Source organism: Lygodium microphyllum, chromosome 24, assembly GCF_053477565.2.
Source record: "Lygodium microphyllum isolate KBCC chromosome 24, Lygodium_microphyllum_v1.1.10, whole genome shotgun sequence".
Taxonomy (NCBI): Eukaryota; Viridiplantae; Streptophyta; class Polypodiopsida; order Schizaeales; family Lygodiaceae; genus Lygodium; species Lygodium microphyllum.
In genome coordinates, this window is record NC_141158.1 from 78,162,228 (window position 1) to 78,180,825 (window position 18,598).

The 18,598-nt window shown below is 38.4% G+C and overlaps 1 protein-coding gene across 1 annotated transcript in view; it reads left to right on the forward strand.

The window, feature by feature from the left end:
* Window positions 1-18,598, forward strand: part of LOC148015268 (chaperone protein dnaJ GFA2, mitochondrial-like) — a 59,322-nt gene that overhangs the window by 26,101 nt on the left and 14,623 nt on the right. Inside the window, exons 9-16 of the mRNA XM_087665408.1 lie at window positions 1,633-1,740; window positions 2,958-3,008; window positions 3,133-3,214; window positions 3,324-3,388; window positions 3,499-3,573; window positions 3,676-3,748; window positions 3,844-3,935; window positions 4,083-4,154. Coding sequence (XP_087521534.1) covers window positions 1,633-1,740; window positions 2,958-3,008; window positions 3,133-3,214; window positions 3,324-3,388; window positions 3,499-3,573; window positions 3,676-3,748; window positions 3,844-3,935; window positions 4,083-4,154 — 618 coding nt within the window. The remainder of the gene's footprint in view (window positions 1-1,632; window positions 1,741-2,957; window positions 3,009-3,132; window positions 3,215-3,323; window positions 3,389-3,498; window positions 3,574-3,675; window positions 3,749-3,843; window positions 3,936-4,082; window positions 4,155-18,598) is intronic.

An 18,598-nucleotide genomic window follows, 5' to 3' on the forward strand; every position in this document is an offset into this window, starting at 1 on the left:
TGAGAAAGTTAAAATAGGGAGAGGTTTTGGGTCTTGAAACTTTCTATAAATAGGCAAGTTGCCCTCCATTCAGCCCAATCTCGTTTTTGTAGATTTCAGACCATCTAGCTTCACTGCCCACCCCCTGTTCGTGGAGGACATCTCAATCGAAGCTGCCGGGCATTGTCTACATCCATTTGGGACCTGTTTCCAGCCTTCATCGTGCAGTCTACACCATCTACTATTGTTGTCAAGCCTCGACGACTGCTGCTGATCACTTGCCTTGCTGCTGCCACGTGGCAACAATTGCCGTGTTTACACCTGCTGGCTACTGCCTTTCCCCAGTCGGCTGCAGATTTGCTGTGTTTTCCTCTGCTGGCTGGTGTACAGGCTGCCACATCATCACCTGCAATTGCATTGACTGTTTTTTTTCTCCTTTGCGCGTCATTGATCTGGTACATCATTTGCTGTGTTTGCTGTTGTCCAACATCTTGGAGGCTGCCTTGCTGTGAGTCGGGATCTATCAAGAGTGCGACACACTTTGCAACTCATTACCTCTACCTTTGTCCTCAAGACACGAGAGTTCAGGGTATAGTTTTCATTCCTTGCATAGTTTGTTTGTTGCATGGGCATCTTATTAGATTTATTCATTCATTCAGATCTTCACAATGTTCATTGTCTCCGACTCACCCTAACCCTAACTGTGTTCTATTAAGTTTATGCTTTGTTGTATGCTTTCATTTATGTTTTTGCATTAGGGTATTTCTTTACAGGTAAAGGTTTCTAACAGATCATTGTTGTGGTATGGTACATGGTGACGGTTCCTAGGGGGTGGTTGTTCCCCATCATTGTAATTTTATTGTATTGACCACCACCCATGATTTGAGAGAGGGTGTTAGGATGTACATTTCATGGGTGTTAGGCTATTTATTAGGCTTCATATTGGGTATCTCTATGGGCAGTTGGGCAGCCCATTTAGGGCTAGCTCATTTGTCTCAGGTTTCGTTCTAGAGCCTATATATACTTCACTCCCCCATTCTTGTTGTATTGAATCACATTTGCTTGGAGAGACAGGGATTAGCAGTACAACTGGTCACCGCACGTCACTCACTTGTGGTTTGTATGCTAAAATCTCATGTATTGTGTTATGGATTCCACTGTTCAGCAGTTGTGATCTTTATTCTTCTGTTGCTCATTCTCACAGATGCTTTCCCAAGCAAATAATTTATTGACATATGGCACACTGCAAATATCTATAAGAAGCGGGTGTTCACACGCAATTGACAAAGTGATTAGTTTGCACAAAGGTGCAATTATGCTGTAGAAGTTCCAAATTCCTGACAAATGCCTTTAAAACATAATGTGTCATAAAAGACCCAAGATCTGCCCAGTTTTTTGTAATCTTGCAGGTAGATATATGATGTTATGTTTTTATTATTGAAGTCTGATCAGCTCTGACTTAAACCTAGCATATAACAAGTTTGGGCACTTATGAAATATCCAAATTGTGCTTGGGGTTCAAGTTAAGTGCACACTAAAAAATATAAATTTATATTCTGTGCATACTGTTTTTTTTTTTTGGGAGAGGAATTTGTATTTTCTTTAATGATATTTGATTAGTCCAGGTATAAAATTTGACATTGGCTGTTCCAGCTTGGACCAGATGCCTATGAGCAAGGAGGGTCTTGTCGAGGGGAAGGACCATTTGGGGAGGAAGGTTTTGGTGGTTCATTTTCAGATTTTGGTGACATGTTTAGCTCGGTAAGTTTAGGTAATTTTTCAAGAGGGAACCTCTATTTTGAAGGTATGCCGAGTGTTTAATCCAGGCTGCATGTAAGTTATTTTCTTCATACAAACTCACAACTTTCTTTGGGGGTAATTTTATAAGCAGGGCTTTGATGAAATGTGCTTCAGATTGACCGTTTCAAACTTTTTGTCCCATGTCATAGTGGCAATGCTGAGCGTGATTCTTACAGTCATTATGGCTAGCATGTAGCATGGGTCATAATTTTCTTGTGAAGCCTTGAATGCGCTGTGGTTCTTTACAATAACTTGTCACAGATCTTGATAAGTATTTATACATATTTATTTTCAATGGCATAAATTCAAAGTTGGTTCTTATTTCATGTGAAAGTCAAGAAGATGGGCTTAGTTTGAAACATTTTTAAATTTTAACAAATTTTGCACTTAATCTCCATGGGAGAGATTTCATGAAGTTTCGAAAATGACAATGCAAATCGCTTTTCACATGTGCATGTTCATGCATATACCATGTGAAAGCAAGTGTGCATTTCTTCAGTTGTGTATTATATTTACCATGTGTATATGATAATGTGTATGCATATAATGTCTCTAGATACTCGTCTTTAAGCTCTTGTTTGATGATGCTTCTGGCCTCTATGGCTTTGCTCCAGATTGACATGTATTGCTTATAGTATGCATGTTGTAAATAGAAGAGGATGACCCACACTTAAATCAGTTCTTAAGAAGGCAATGCCCTTATAATGTGAGTTAGGCATTCCTCCTTACACTGCTTTCAAGCACATCTGATTTTTGATCAATGGATCCTTTTGCACCCTTGGGGAGGAGCATAAGAAAAGGATGCACTAGAAAATGCTTTCTTTTGCTGCTAAAGGAGGAGATATGAAGGGAACACAAGGCCAGTTGTATAGCATACACATGCAATAACCTCTTAAAGAAAAGTGATATCTCCAAGTACCACAGTTCTTGATCCTGTATTCTCTTCCTGGCTGCCTATTCATATGCCAGTTACAAATTTCTATTCTGTTCATTTTCAAGCTGAGTTCTCCTTTGTTAGTGTAATGGAAAAGGTGCTTTCTCAGTTTCTAAACTTAAAATTGCTGTTCATATGAATGCAATTTACTTCCTTAACAATTCTTGACTGTATGATATCTTAGTTTTGAGATTTGCAAATTAGTATGAGCCTAATGCTAAGATTCTCTTTGCAACATTTGCAGTTTATGAAGGATAATTTTGATCCTGAATCTTCTGAGGATGTCGAACTATCGGTACTGAGGCTTTTACGATGAGATTAGGATCCAGCTAGTCCTCTTTGTCAGTAGACATTTGCATGCTTTCCTTGACAGAAGGGATAAGCAGTATTTTAAGGACAGCTATGCCTTTGAGTTGCAGGTGCAACTTTCTTTTATGGAATCAGTTAAGGGCTGCACAAAGGGATTGCAATTTGAAACAACAGTGCGATGTTCTACATGCAGTATGTTCTGTTTGATTGTTGTTTTTTCTGAACTACAAATCCCTCAAAACTTTTATGCTCCTATGCTGTAATCTTGAGAAGGATTTCTAAATCTTTCTGTTATCTGCAGAGGGCAGTGGCGCTGCACCCGGAGCAAAAGCTCAATCTTGTAGAGCATGTAAAGGCCGCGGAAAGGTTTGTGGAATCTAGCAGAGGTTTTGGTGTTTGCCAAGTGTAATTTTTTTGTTGTTAATATTGATCCAGTCTGCATTGATATTTTCAACTTGCTTGTTTGTGTATGACAGACATACTTCAAACAGGGATTTTTTCAACTGGAAACCATCTGTGCAACATGTGGAGGAGAGGGTCAACTAATAAAGGTATCTGGCTGCATCTCTCATGCTGTGATTGTGCATGTGGATGCGGATTGGCCTGATGAGTTTTGTGCTCTACCTTCACGAGTTATTATGGTCTTATTGTAGGAGAAATGCAAATCATGTGCTGGTGCTGGTACAGTTCAAAAGCTGAAAGAACTGGAGGTTGAGTTTCCTCCTGGTAGGTATTGGTGTCACAGTGGCAGGCTTTACACTTGAGTGTTCAATGTCATTTTTGAAAGGAAGAACAAACCTCTCTATGATTGAAATACATAGGTGTTAAAAACGGAGACACTATCAAGCTCCCTGGGGAAGGTGGGGCTGGTCCTCGTGGACACGCACCTGGACATTTATTTGTGATTCTTCAGGTAGATTAAAGTTACAATGTGTTTTATATTGTATGGCATAGTCTCGTAGCTAAGAATAACAGTTGTGAGAAAAGTGTGTATAGGAATATTTTTTTTTCAATCTTGTCTTTCATAGCAGTTTAAGGAATATCATACACTTATGCACAGGTGTTGCCAGATCCTGTTTTTAGAAGGCATGGATTAAATATTCATGTGGATTCAGTCATTAGCTTCACCCAGGCAAGTTTTCCTTTATTTGAGTAATGCACATAAGTGTTTATCAAAGTAAACAAGAATAAAAACTGTAAGATCACACACTAAGCATTTCATAACTTAAATTTTTTAATGTATCGTGGTAACTGCAGCCAAAGCTCTAACAAACTGGCAGGAGTTCTTGTATCAGAATGTGGTCTGAAAGAGACATTCTTTGCTTTTTCCATTGGGCTCTGTATGTATGGTGTAACCATAATTTGCACAAAATCAGGTCTACTCCCTCCGAATTAATACCGTCGAAAGCCAAAGTATGGCTTCTATTGTATATGAATCCATTGACAATACCTCACTTCCTCATCCCAATTTACTATATAAGCATACCTCTTAACACGTATCTAGGTTGCAGGGATTCCCTCTCTCCACTCATTTGTACTTGACATAATTGTGAGAACTGCAAGGCTACAGTGTACATGTGTGCTATTAGTGATCAATACGCCTTAGGTGTAAGTTTCTGCATGATGAAAGACTTTAAAAATCCAAACTGATCTGGGCACTCTCTGTTTGTATGCCTCATTTGAGACACTTAGAGACATAGCCCTCTCTGATTAACCTATGATCTAATGTCCACAAACCTGTTGGGTGTGAAGTAATCTGTTTTCCCACACGTCCACTTCTTCTTAAAGTTTGGTATTGTTGTGAACAGAGAAAATTGACAAATGACTAGGTAGGTCATTTGACATATCTGAACTGCTACGAACAACCTTTGAAAGTTGGAGTTCTTAAGAGCTCAAGGCTGCATTGTTGTCATTCAGTTGTGGTGGGTGCCATGAGGTCATGTATTTTTGCAAGGCTCACTTAACACGTGAATTAATTTTTAATCACATGTTTAAGTAAATGGTGTAATTGAGGTTAGTGTAAATTAATGAGCTTGTCTTGAGGGAATCTATGGATGTCAAGGGCAAAAGTTGCAATTAGTTATGTCGCATAGATACTAGGTAGTATTTGGTGCTAGTTAGTGGCCTAAGTCATTTATTTGGCCATAAGTGTCAGTTGGTGACACTAGAGATGCGGCGTTTACTAGTGCTTATCGCCGTTTTGATTGTCAAAAATAGCACAAGGACATTGGGGAGATGAAGTGGCCTAGCCAATTTAATTACTGGATGGTTAGACTATTGTTTTGGGCCCCAAAATAATTATTATATTAAATCTCAGTAATTTTAGACTGAAAATTAATATAATAATGTGAATGATGTTGGAAATTCATTCGGAAAGGTTCCCACTTGATAAATTTTCCAAAGGGAGATTGGGAAAAAGACGGGGAAGGTTGGAAGAGCAAAAACGAAGGTTGAGAGAGAGAGAGAGAGAGAGAGAGAGAGAGAGAGAGAGAGAGAGAGAATCATTCATTCTTGCTGGAAACACATCGTGAGGAATTGGAGCAGCCATTGTGAGCTGAGTTTTAGCCATTACCAGCAAGTGTTTGCAGATTTGGAGCAGTTGATATCTGTACAAGATCTATGCAGCTGGGCGATAGCCCTAGGTTGAAGGCATCAATAGATTTTGGATCACCAGTGTCAAAAGATGACGTACCAGCGAGACAGTAGGGTTGACAAGGAGGAACACAGAGTGAACTTGGCAAACATGGAGAAGAGAAGAGAAGAGAGAAGAAACTCTGATGAATGGAATTATGAAGTTTTGAATCATGGAGTGAATGTGATACAAGGGACCAAGGGCACCGTAGCACAAGGAAGATGATGAAGATAGCCACAAACCACGGACGGCAATGTCCTCTTGAAGGGGTGTGAGGGTAGTGGAGAGGCTGGAGAGAAGAGGTGATGGATTGAATGAATTAGCCGTAAGAAATGAATGAGAGAGTGGTCTATAAATGGGCACAGTCAGTCTAGGATGACGCCCCTTTTTGGGGCTGCAAACCCTAAACGCAAAACACAGAAAGGTAAAAACGCAAACTGCGGGTGAAGGGTTTCTCAACAGCTAGGTGCAAGCGACAACATTTATTGCTGTTGGGACAGGGTAGCAACTGCATTTGACTGATTGTCAGTGATTTCTCGTGACAAACCTATGGATTTTCTCTCCTCTCAGCATTTTCTCTCATTCCGAGGTATTTCATAGCCTTGCTTCAAAGATCTCAGCAATTGGACCCTTGGAGGTTAAGGGATTTCAGTTTTCTCTACTATAAACCCTAATTTATAGCAAAAATTAGGGTTTAGTAGCTATCTCGAGAAGTGTGTCAAACATTGAAGACTTCAAGACATGAATTATTCAGGGTGAAGGCGATTTGCAGTTGATATTAAGTATAGGTTGATCCAGCCATCAAATTTGGGGCATTTTCACTCGAAGGCCAATTGACTATTCGAATCAAGGGGCAAACCAGATTGATGACCTTGGATAGCAAGGGGGAGTTTGGATTGCAAATGGAGAATCCCATTGTAAATCAACTTCTACTTCAATAAAGCTAAAGAATATCGAAAGGGGCGCCAATTTTGGGGCCAATCGGGAGTCCATTGTCCAGAGATTAGTAGGTAAATTTGTATTTTTAGTTTTGCAATAAAATGAATAGACTAGATCCTCAATTTTACAAGCATCGGATTTTCCTTAAGCTGGATGCTATGCTAGTTTACATATAGAAGTGCTGTAATTAAGTTGTAATTAAGGAATTACTACCCATCCATTGAAGGAAGGTTGGTTTCATGGTTCCATTGTGGAGATATTATCAAATCCTTTGAATTGTTGGGCCCATGATACTTGGTTGCAACTTGGGATCATTGCAATCTTGTTGAAATTGTTCTCATTAGTGAATTATAGCAAGCATGTGAGGGGGAAATGCAATGACTGATGTTTGGACATGGTTCTTAGCATGGATAGCAAGCTGAAAATGTGAGAGGTGACCCAAACATTGGCTCTTCTACGCATCAAGAGGTTGATGACCAGTAAGAGGTTACAGAATTTGACGATAGCTTCAAGGATTAGATGCGAATAGCAGCAAAACTCTTTACTGAATTGGCAAAGGATCCCCAATTTGTTTGATTTTTGAATGCAATACTATCCAATTTTTGCAATCCTTGGAATCCAACAGATTCCATATTGTCATAATGTCTACTTTAAAGGTACTTGCCAATCAATTTAAAATAAATATTTGCTTAAACTTGATCCAAGTGGTAGGTGCCTTTCCCTAAATGAGAAGTGTAGACCCATTGTAACGCATTTCCCTTCAAGAATATGATTGCCTTGTGTGTATTAGATGCCTCCATAAAGTTGTCTCTAAAATAGGCTATATCAAACTGCTAAATAAAAGTAAGTGCTTTCAGTCCATCTTGTGCACCACTAAAAGGCTCATACTTCACATTCTTGCCATCTTCGTCATAGTCCTTTGGCGGCCCTATGGGTGTCAATTTATCATAAATAGGTTGCTGCAAAAAGGATGCATTAGCTATATTTACATAAAAACCAACACTATCAAATGCACTTACATAACCAGCACCAAACCCTTGTGCTCCAAGGTATGAGGTTTATTGCTTAGACTCTCTCAAGTCCACTTTGCAACGGAAGGTCTTGATCGTCCCCACAAAAATCAACTTTAATTTTGGGATTCTAAGTAAACTAAGGTCACCTATTAGCTTAACTAGTGTTGGTCTTTATGTATTTGCTTGTGTCAGATTGCTTGAACCAAAGCCGTAGTTGGTTCAAGAAGAGTGAGAAATGAGGGGGAGTATGGGTACATCGACCCCTCTATCTGTAGGGCAAAGTCTTACTCTGTTTTCCTAAAACGACATGGAGTCAAGGTACTAACTGACTCTATGTGGCTAATGTTACCCATACTATAATGTGTCGAACTGTGTAGAAGCTCTTAGCTTACCGAGACTACCTTGCCTTATGGTAGATTCGTCGAGAATCTCGCTCTCCCACTTCTCCTAGTTGGATAGTTTTAGTTAACTAATTACCTAACACATTTATGTTGCACAAATAAAATTAGCTTTTAAAGTCACAATGTTTGTTTACGTATGTCACGAGGACGTGAAAATTTGATGCTTTGCTTATGTTTAATTGACATTTGATTAAAGGATTAATCAAATGTGCAATTAAAAGATGCACATGTGTTGCACATGTGAGGTGCAAGTTACTTTTTCACAGTTGAAGGCCGAAGGACCCTATGAAAAAGATGGGTGTCAAAGGCAAAAGTTGTAACAAGTTACACTTGTTAGATTCTAGGTGAATTTTGGTGTCAGTTTGTTCCTAGGACCATTAATTGGCCATTAAATGTTAGTGGTGACACTAGGGACTAGGCATTAATTAATGAATTAATGCTTATCCAAGGGTCAATTAATGCATGGGACCACTTTGGGTTGCAAATGGCCTAGCCAATTAATTTTTGGATGGGCAAGGTTAATTTTTTGGGCATGGATTAAGGGCTGAATTAATTTTCAGAAAATTAATTAAATGATTGAAAATTACTGAAAATGGATTAAGAAAGTTGCCACTTGGCAAAACTTTCCCATGCAAGTGGGGGAAAGGCTAAATAGGGCTGAAGGGAGAGGCAAATCTCGTTTTTTCATTTTGGAGCTGTTGGGAAGAGGTGTTGGACTTGCTGCCAGCTTTTGGGGCCATTTCTCAGCCATTGGAGACCATTTTGGTGATGGAGATTGCATGTTCTTGACCTTGGGAAGCTGGCAATTGCTGCTGATGCACTTTCTCCTGAAGATCACAGTCTCTAATGCTCCTATTGTTGTTGGTGCATCCGCTTGGGGCTGGTACAGTAGGGCAGCAGCAGATTTTGATCAGTTCTTCGTGACAAATCTCAGAATTTTCTCTCTCTACAGCATTCTCTCATCTCCTTCAGCCTATGCTTAGCCATTCTCAGCAATTCTTAGCCATTTGGAGGAGATCTCAGTCATTTTTGGTGGGCTGATCTGTAATTTCTGCAGTAAACCCTAATTTACAGCAGAAATTATTGTTTAGCAGCCACCTTGGGATCTATGCCAGAGATTGAAGGCTCAAGGGACTGAAATCAGCAGCTGATAATTGAAGATTATCAAGGGATTGCATGAGCCAGTCCATCCTAAATTGATTTGGGGCAGCATTTGGCCAGCCAAGGGTCAAATTGTAGAAGAAGTCTTGGGTGAATCAAGGGGCAAATGACCCAAAAGGCTTGCTGATCATTCATGACAGCAAGAGCAATTGGTTAGCAGGAGGAGATTGAAGAATCTCAAGTTGTACTCCTTCCAATTGAATGAAAGCTAAATAAATACCGCAAGGGGCACCAGTTTTGGGGCCAACAGGGAGTCTTCTGTCCAAGAATGTTATGGTAAAGTGTGTATTTCATTTTATGTGCATTTATTTATTGTGGTAATTAACTCTTAAATCAGGTTATCACCACCCATTCCAAGAAGGAAGGCTGGTTTCAAGGTAACTTAAGTCACAACACACAAACAATGAAAACAATCCTTTGGAATACAATTTCTTTATTTATTAAAAAATCTTATACAAGTGTTCATCTTTCACCCTTATGGAAGAATGACCCGAAGGCCTTTATTTTACCAAGATTTCTTCCCTAACTATAGTCTTTTATGAGTTTTATTCTAATTACCCTTGGTTTTTGATAGCTAGGAATGCAATTTAATAATTTCATCTTGACTAGCATGTAACTTAATAATTTCATCTTAGCTTAACGACTAAGTACACAATTTAATAATTCCAACTTAACTAATAACGAGTGTGTTTTACTCTTAAAAAAGTACATTCCATTTAATTAGTTTAAATTAGTAACCAATTTAACGAACTTTGTTTAACTACCTTAATCACTTTTCCCTATGACGATATGGTTCATATACTAAAAAATATAATTTTTGATGCAATTGCATGGTCCCTATCTATTGCTAAATAATTTGTTGTAGATTTCCTACTTAACCTTTTCGAATTAAATCTATTTGAGGCACTTTGTTTATATGCAGCTAAATGAATGAGTCTATTCGATGTATTGCGATGATATGCAATTATCCTTTCTTTCAAAATTAATATTTCTTGCTCCATTCCAACATTCCTTTTTCGTTAAAATTTTAACTTGCTCAACTTGTTAATTGTAAAATTTCCATTTAAAATTAGGAAGAGCTTTCGATATGCCCATGAAGAAACTTGGGATTGTGTTGTGAGAGATGGTGCATTGTCTACGCTCGTAGCTCCGTTTGCAGCTCCCATGCTTCCTGCTCCAGAGTATTGTATCTTCGGAGCCATTGTAGATAGGGAGTCCTTATACACTAGCCTTTTGAGCTTCATTTGTCTTGAAGGGTATGATTGGGAGCCTTAATTCAAGACGAAGATCTTGTAGAGATGGAGATGTTTGTAGATGCTATAGTTGAGGTGAGTGAAGTTTTGTCGAAGATAGTGGTTCCGAAGATAGTGGTTCTTGGACTGATAATCTTGACCCTCTTTTCCTTTGCAATTCTCCTGTTACCTCTCTCTACTACTTCATCCTCTTCTTCTTCTTTCCTTCCCTTCCTTTCCTATCTCTTCATCTCCATTCTGCTTCTCTCTTCCTACTTCTCTCACTCCTCCTTTACCCTTCTCTATCGCTTTTTTTTAAAATATTGAAATTTTTTTGCTTTTTCTCCCTATAGTTCTTCCCTTCTTTTTTTTATTCCTTTTCTTCCTCCTCCTACTCTTCTTTTTCTTCTTCTATTCTCCTTTCTTACTCTCCCCTTTCTTCTTCTCACTCCTATTTTCCTATCTTTCTCTCTCTCTCTCTCTCTCTCTACAAGTAGCAACTGGCAGGTAGATAAATTTTTCTTAGCTAACCTAAGCTAAAGCTTTTATAAGCCTTATAAGCCTTAGTTAAAGGCTAAGTGCTTATTGTTTCATATGCTCCGCTTCGATAGGATCACGTGATGTGTGATGGCATGGCAAGTTGGCGAGATGACGAGTGATGATTGCGAGGTTCATTCTTGATGCAGAATTTTTATGCTTGAGTTACCATTGCATGGATGGAAATGAGGATGATGGCATCAAGCTTGAGGGAAGGTGGCAGTGTTCGATTTGATGATGGTAGTGTAGTTCGATTGGTCTAATATTACTAAGGTTTTTTGTTAAAAAAAAAGCGCACCCCCTCCTAGATCCAAGTTCGCACAGAGGGTGGTGTGGAAAAAGAGAGAAACGTTACAATGAGTAGGTGGAGAATCATGTTTGTAGTTTGCCAAAGGGTATATGCGATTTTTGCATAAAGTCCACTATCTCTAGCATGTTTTAGCTCATAGAAATTTCTACTACAGCTTATGCATTGTTGCATGGAAAAGATGTGGGGTTCCAAGACATTGATGCCAAGTCACATGTCAAAGAGGCTAAGGTTGAGAAAAGGGCAGATCTGAAATAAAGGCTGAAAATCACGGCAAATCTAAAAATAGGGTTGGAGAGAGGGAGAGATGGTAGATAGGAGAAATTATGCATAGCATAAGGAATTTAAGGCTACAAATAAATGCTTTATTTGTGAGCAGGAAGGGTACTTGGCAAGGAGTTGTACTAATAGGTAGCAAGCTGAAAAAGATGATAATAGAGGAAAGAAAGGCAAAAACACTATTGGTTTAGTGTTTGATACTATGGTAGATCAGCCCAATGATGATAGTATTGAACTTTGTAGGACATGGGGCAAAATTAGAGATCAGCATGCATTGATTTTTCTTGACTAGGGGTACGATCAAATTTCATTTCTCTTGATATGGCAGTGTGTTTAGGCATTAAGCAACATGAGATGGGGCCTATGGGTGAGATTGGTGTGGCATACAAGGGACATGCAGAGCCGGTCACTCCTATAATTGGAAAGTTTCGTTTTCACATTTAGAGTTATGTGGAAAACAAAGAGTTCTTTATTGCTCCTTTGGAAGGATATGATGTCTTGCTTGGTATGCCTTGGTGTCATCGTGTGCATGCAATGATTGATACTCATGATAAGACTGTGACCCTCTTTCATAGAGGCAAAGTTCATACTTTGGATGTAAAGTTGAAAGGGGAATCTATGCTTGTTGTATCAACTTCTACTATTTCCAAAGTAATGAAAAATCATCTTTCAGCCTACTTGGTTTCCACTAAGGATAAGAGTCATAATGAAAATGTTGGAAATGTGACTTGTTTGGATAAAGATCGCATGTCATTTTTGTAAATGTATGCTGATTGCTTTTCTCAGTTACTTCTTGGATACTTGCCACCTGAAAGGCATGATGATTATGGCATAGATCTAATCCGTGGGAGTAGCCCTCCTAATAAGCCACCTTACAAAGTTGGTGCAGCCTAGCAAGAGGAGATAGAGTTAGGTTAATGAGTTGTTAGAGAAAGGACTGATTCAGTCAGTGCATCTCCGTTTTGTTCTTCAATGCTTCTTGTGCAGAAGAAGGATGGGTCATGGTGCATGTGCATTGATTATCATGCTTTGAACAAAATCACGATAAATAACTGATTTTCGATCCCTAGGATTGAGGATACGGTCATGGTGCATGTGCATTGATTATCATGCTTTGAACAAAATCACGATAAATAACTGATTTTCGATCCCTAGGATTGAGGATATCTTGGATAGATTGTAGGGGACGATCATTTTTAGTAGCATAGATTTTGAAAATTGGTTACCATTAGATTCAGACTAGACTTGAGGATGTATCTAAGACGGCCTTCCTAACATCTTTTGGTTTGTATGAGTTTGTTGTTATGCCATTTGGGCCTACGAATGCTTTTGCCACGTTCAATAGAATGATGGATCGCACCTTTCGGTAGCATAGGGAACTTGTGGGCACTTTCTTTGATGACATGATTGTCTTTTCGAAGAATGAGACCGAGTATCACAAGCATTTGGTAATAGTATTTTGTGAGATATGCGGACATTAGTTGTTGAGTAATGATAAGGAAAGTGAATTCTTGCAGGATCCATATGAATCAACTGATACAATATGACTCAAAAAGGAAATCTCATGCAAAGTGTAATTGTTTATGAGACTCATGTTCTCCATGGTGTAGAGAGAAATTTGTAGGTCTATGAGAAAGAGCCCTTAGTTGCAATTCATGCAATTTTCACATAGAAACACTATCTTTTAAGGGCTGATTTCATAGTGCAGACAAATCAACAAACTTTATGCTACTTTTTGATTCAGATGAAGTTATCTGAGAAGCATATGAGATGGGTAAACTTCTTGTCTATGTTTCACTTTTAGATTGTGCACATAGATGTCAAAAAGATTGTAGTAGTTGATGCATTGTCTCGTAAGCCTCAGTATCGACTGTTAGCATGGCCTATCACATTGAGTTGGATGCTATGAAAGATCAATATACTACTGATTCAGAATTTGGAAATTTATATGATTAACTTTGCAATAGCCAGAGGTATGATTACTTTGTATTTTGAGAGGGCTTTCTAATGATACATGGATGATTGTATGCCACAAAATATTTAAGGCCCAAGGTGATGACTGAGAGTAATGCTTTTCCTTATGCAAGTTATAGAGGTATTGATGCCACAGTTAAGGTAGTAGAGTGCTTCTTTTTCTTAGTTGGCTTTGAGACATGATGTCGAGCAGTTTGTCAGGACATGTATAGTATGCAAGAAAGTCAAGTATGATAGGCAAAAAATGTTTGGTTTATTGCAGCCCTTGCCTATTCTTGATAGGCCTTGGTAGAGCACAGGGTTGTCAGGTTTGATGGCGTCTGATTAGTAGAGTCTGATGCTACAATTCAAGTCAAAAGTAAGTAATAAAGAGAGTTGAAACAAGACTCAAGAGTATAGCATGAATAATGAGACCAACAACTTTATCATGAGCCAAATGTATAATCTCACACAAAAAGTATAAAAAAATGAATTGAGATTAAAGCCATCATCCATGGCTCAATCCGAATCAAGATACATGATTACTCTAGGTGCTCATATCACTCTTCGCATCGAAGAGCCATCACCCTCCTCAACAAAATCACCCTTACTAATAATGACGTTGTCCTCGTCATCATACTCGGGCTCTCTAAGCTCTATGTAAGAGGCAATGATAGGTATATTATCCTGGGCCGAACTAGGAGTACTTCTCGAGTCACTTCCATATCTCGTGTAGCATCTAAAGGCCCCATGAGCATCACGGGCAGGCAATGTGGATGCTCAATCGCTACCGGTGTGAGGGTGAATAACAACATGGGCATGGCATGCACGAGTGTGAGAGACCCGTCGGTCTATCTTCTCGAGCTCCAAGTAAAGCTTCCTAAATATTTGCTCCTCATCCAAGTCTCTTGCGAGTCACACTTTTAAGTGTGCTAGCGGAGAGCTTGAGTAAACCCACATTTATCTATATATTTAAAGGACTTTATTTTATAATCTATGAATAAAGTTATGAACTAAAAAGTATAAAAATTAGGTATACGATACCTGTCTTGCCATAGACATCTCATGCATGTTATGTATTATATGTAAATTGGAGCGACAATAAATTAGTCGCTCCAATTGCCATGTGCCAAGCTTATTACGAATTTTTGTGTGTACGAGGGAATAGATAAACCAATTCCTCTCACATGCATGCGATGAACAATCCTAAACCACGTGAAGAGAAAGTAAGTTTAAACTTTAAACTTATAAGTTGTAACGAGAATTAAATGAAAAAAGAGGAGATTTTCAAACCTGTGTAAGAATGCGTGAGGCTACTCTTTGGAGGTGGGGTAGTGGGTAGCCAAATGACTTTAAAAAAAAAGGGGGCTTCACCAATGATTCCCGTTTTCAATAAATGGTAGATGCAAAAGCAGTGACCCTTTGGTCACTATAATTGATGAGCTCTTGGAGGAAGGCACTATGGTGCTTTTCTGCTAAAGCCTCTGGAAAAAGGGCATCGCGATCGGCAAGGACATTGGCATCCATGAAGAGAGAGGGTTTTTTGAAGGTGGAATGTAAGAGTGCCGCAAATCCATGTATGGATTATTTCATCCACTCCCATCTCTTTTTCGTAAAAAAGAAAATATAATCCCTTTTAGGGGATGGTATCCAAGATATTACTACAATAGATGTAAGAGGATAGGGATCTAGCGGGGGATTTAGAGGTGAAATTTGAAAAGAAAGAGAGTTAGACAATATGAATTATAAACAAAACTAAAATGAAACATGAATCATTAAAAAAAAAAAATCATGAAAAAAAGGCCTTCCCATCCAAGATGCTTGATGATTGTATCTCCTTCATTGCATTCGCCATAAGATGATAGAGGAGGCCAATACTAGCTCGTGATTGCACGAGAGGTTTTTAAATTGCAAGTAGTACTGGAGATCCCAAGGAGTAATGTGCCACCTCCATGTTCGTCATACGAAGCACCTTATAGATGGGAGTAAGAGCAATGTCAATGCCTCTCTCATCCATTCAAATTCCTTCTTTAAGCAGTGCTTTTGAATGGCCTTTGCTTCCACTTGGCTTGATGCGGACTCCCCTTCAAACCACTCCTTAAACTCATTTGACACGGCCATTTTTTGTTTGCGAACGTCATAAGACGCTCAAGAAGAAGCCATATAACTGCAAACTGAGTCTTCGGTCTGAGTATAAGCAATAAATCGCAAAAACTCAAACCTTGGAGTTAACAAAGCCAATGATTGTGTAAGCATCGTTGATAATCTTCACTACCCACTTCAACTTGCCTATATTTTCCATAAGAAGATCTAGACAATGTATATCGCATGGTATCCATACTATGGAGGGTCTCAAGTTTTTGCCCCATAGATGTACAATTCGAGGCATTGTCTGTGACAACTTGTACCACATTTTGCGGCCCAAACTACAATATTACACACGATGAAGTTAGAATAAATTTGGGAGGTTAAAAGAAAAGAGAGATTCAAACTAATGGATTTAGAAGTATTACCTCAATGATGGCTTGTGTCATGAGGACATGTATTTTTGAAACCTCACTTAATATGTGGATTAATTTTTAATCACATGATTAAGTAAATGTTGCACATGTGAGGTGCAATTGGGGTCAAAGTAAATTTATGAGCCCAGGACTTAACTTCCAAGGAAATCACGGGGTGTCAAAAGCAAAAGTTGCTTTAAGTTATGTCGCACAGGTACTTGGTGGTATCTGATGCTAGTTGTTGGTCTAGGTCATTTATTTGGCCATAAGTGTCAGTTGGTGACACTAGAGAAGTGGCGTTTAATGGTACCTGACGCCAATCCGATGGTTAAAGATGGCGCAGAGACACTCGGGAGTGGAAGATACCTAGCCAATTTAATTATTGGCCAATCAGATTATTTTTGAGGGCATTGAAATAATTATTAGATTAATTTTTAGTATTTAAAGACTGAAAATTAATATTTAATTATAGCTAATGCTGGAAAAACCATTTGGGAAGGTTGCCACTTGTCAAAAATGGCCATGCAAGATTGAAAAACGTCTTTAGAGGCATCAAGATTTAGCTACGTCTACTCTCTGTGGTCAAGGATAAGTATGGTCAATATCGATATCAATGTCTTTTTGATGCATCCTGGTGGTGGCTTGATCACCCACTACTTGAGTATCCATAGTCCTATTTGATTGTCATTGTATGTACTATGGTGGGTTTTTTATATTTGAATGTTTTTTTGTACTTATAACCCATGATTTGAGATAGGGTGTTAGTGATGTACATATCCTGGGTGTATAGATTAATAGTTTAAGTATTTCATTTTTGAGGGAGACACAATTTTGAGTTGAGTAAGTTGTTTTTTTGGCCCTAATTAATGTTCTCTGACTTGCTATTTATTTTGTATTGTTTTTGCCAATTTAAGGCAGCCCCTTTTCCATCTCTTATTCATATTCATTTGATACAAGCACAATGCATCCTATTGGAGAGGGGGAGATCATGAGCACTTTGCTGGTTGCCCACAGCTTGTGCCTTTGTACACATTTGTGTTTTGGTATATGGATTCCATTTCTAGACTTCGAAGTTCATATATTATTGTTCTTGAGTTCAATTCTTTGTGTTTACAACAGCTCTATCTTTTTGATTCTGTCGCTCCACATCATGCTAACAAGCTTGTCCTAACACAATGGCTTCAACTTTGTGTACTAGCATTCTTGGGAACATAGCTACTCTTTTTGATTCTGTTGCTTCACATAATACTAATAATCTTGTCATAACACAAGGGCTTTAACTTGTATACTACCATTCTTGGGAACATAGCTACATCCACAAATATATAAATCTTTTGTTCTACCTTAGGTTTCAAACGATGTTTCAAATGAACAACATATTGCTATTTAGTAGATGAGGATGGGTAAACCTCTCTGCTTCATCAAACCTTCGATTGTGTTGATCATAATAATCCCTACTTAGGTAATAAATAAGGATTTATGCTTGAGCTTGAGAAGAAGAGTTATCTACTTTTGTTCAATATAGAGGCTTAGTAGTGTACATACATAGTTTAGAAAAATGTAGGTTGCTCATCTTGTAAACTTGGGAGCCCAAAATTGATGAGGCTCACTTGATGTTAACTATAAGGACCCCCCTTTTGTCACATGATGATAGTCTATTCCAAACAATGCCAAAGCCAGTTGGCCTACTCCAAGGTCAAGTTTCAATTTGCAATGCGAGATGATGTGAAAGGGATATAGATGATTACAATTTGGAATCTTTCCTTGGCTTGGCTTTGTTTTGAGTCTTTACGATCTAATCATGCCTTCTATAGATCATGTTTCTCTTTTATAGATAGTAGATGTGCTTTTGAGTTTTGAAATTTTGAGTTTGTGTGGAGTATAACATAGTAAAAAGCAAGTGTAGATATTATTGGATCTTAAAATGAGCAAGTATTGGTAATTTTGTGAATCGAACACCTACATTATCCCAAGTTTATTATATTTGAGGGTTGTTAGAATAGTTGTGATTTTATTTGGTTTCACTGAAGTGTTGGATATCTAAATCTTGCTTTGTAATATCATCGCGATGAGTACTTCTCTTGAAGGCCAAAATGAGGTAAGGCCAAAATGGTGAATGCAATTTATCCATGGTATATCTTTGAATGGGATAAACAAAGTAAACAACAATAGAGTGATACATGCATATAAGAGGTCATAGCTATCTTGCTAGAGTATGTAAGATGGAATTTTTATGGAGGGGTCTCCATACATCTATATGTGATGGATCTGGTTATTTGCGTGTTTAATTGAGATATGTAGGTTCTGAGCAGCCCACACATATAAATAAGGTTGATTCTTAAATAAATCAAGCCTAGCTCTAGGGTGGGCTATGTGTGTTTGTGTATGGATATAGGTATATCTACACATCCTCTGTTCATGAAGGAGGTGTGGGCATGCAAATAGAGTATATACTATTGCTTTGTTGATTTTCTGCAAGAAACATGACCACATGTTAGGCTCTTACATGGAGTCTAAGCCATAGAAGTACCACTGGAGATGATTGGGGGATCTTTGCACTACATGTATTGATGGTAGGCATGATACAAGTGCCAAGTGGTATATTTGACATAGTCAAAGAA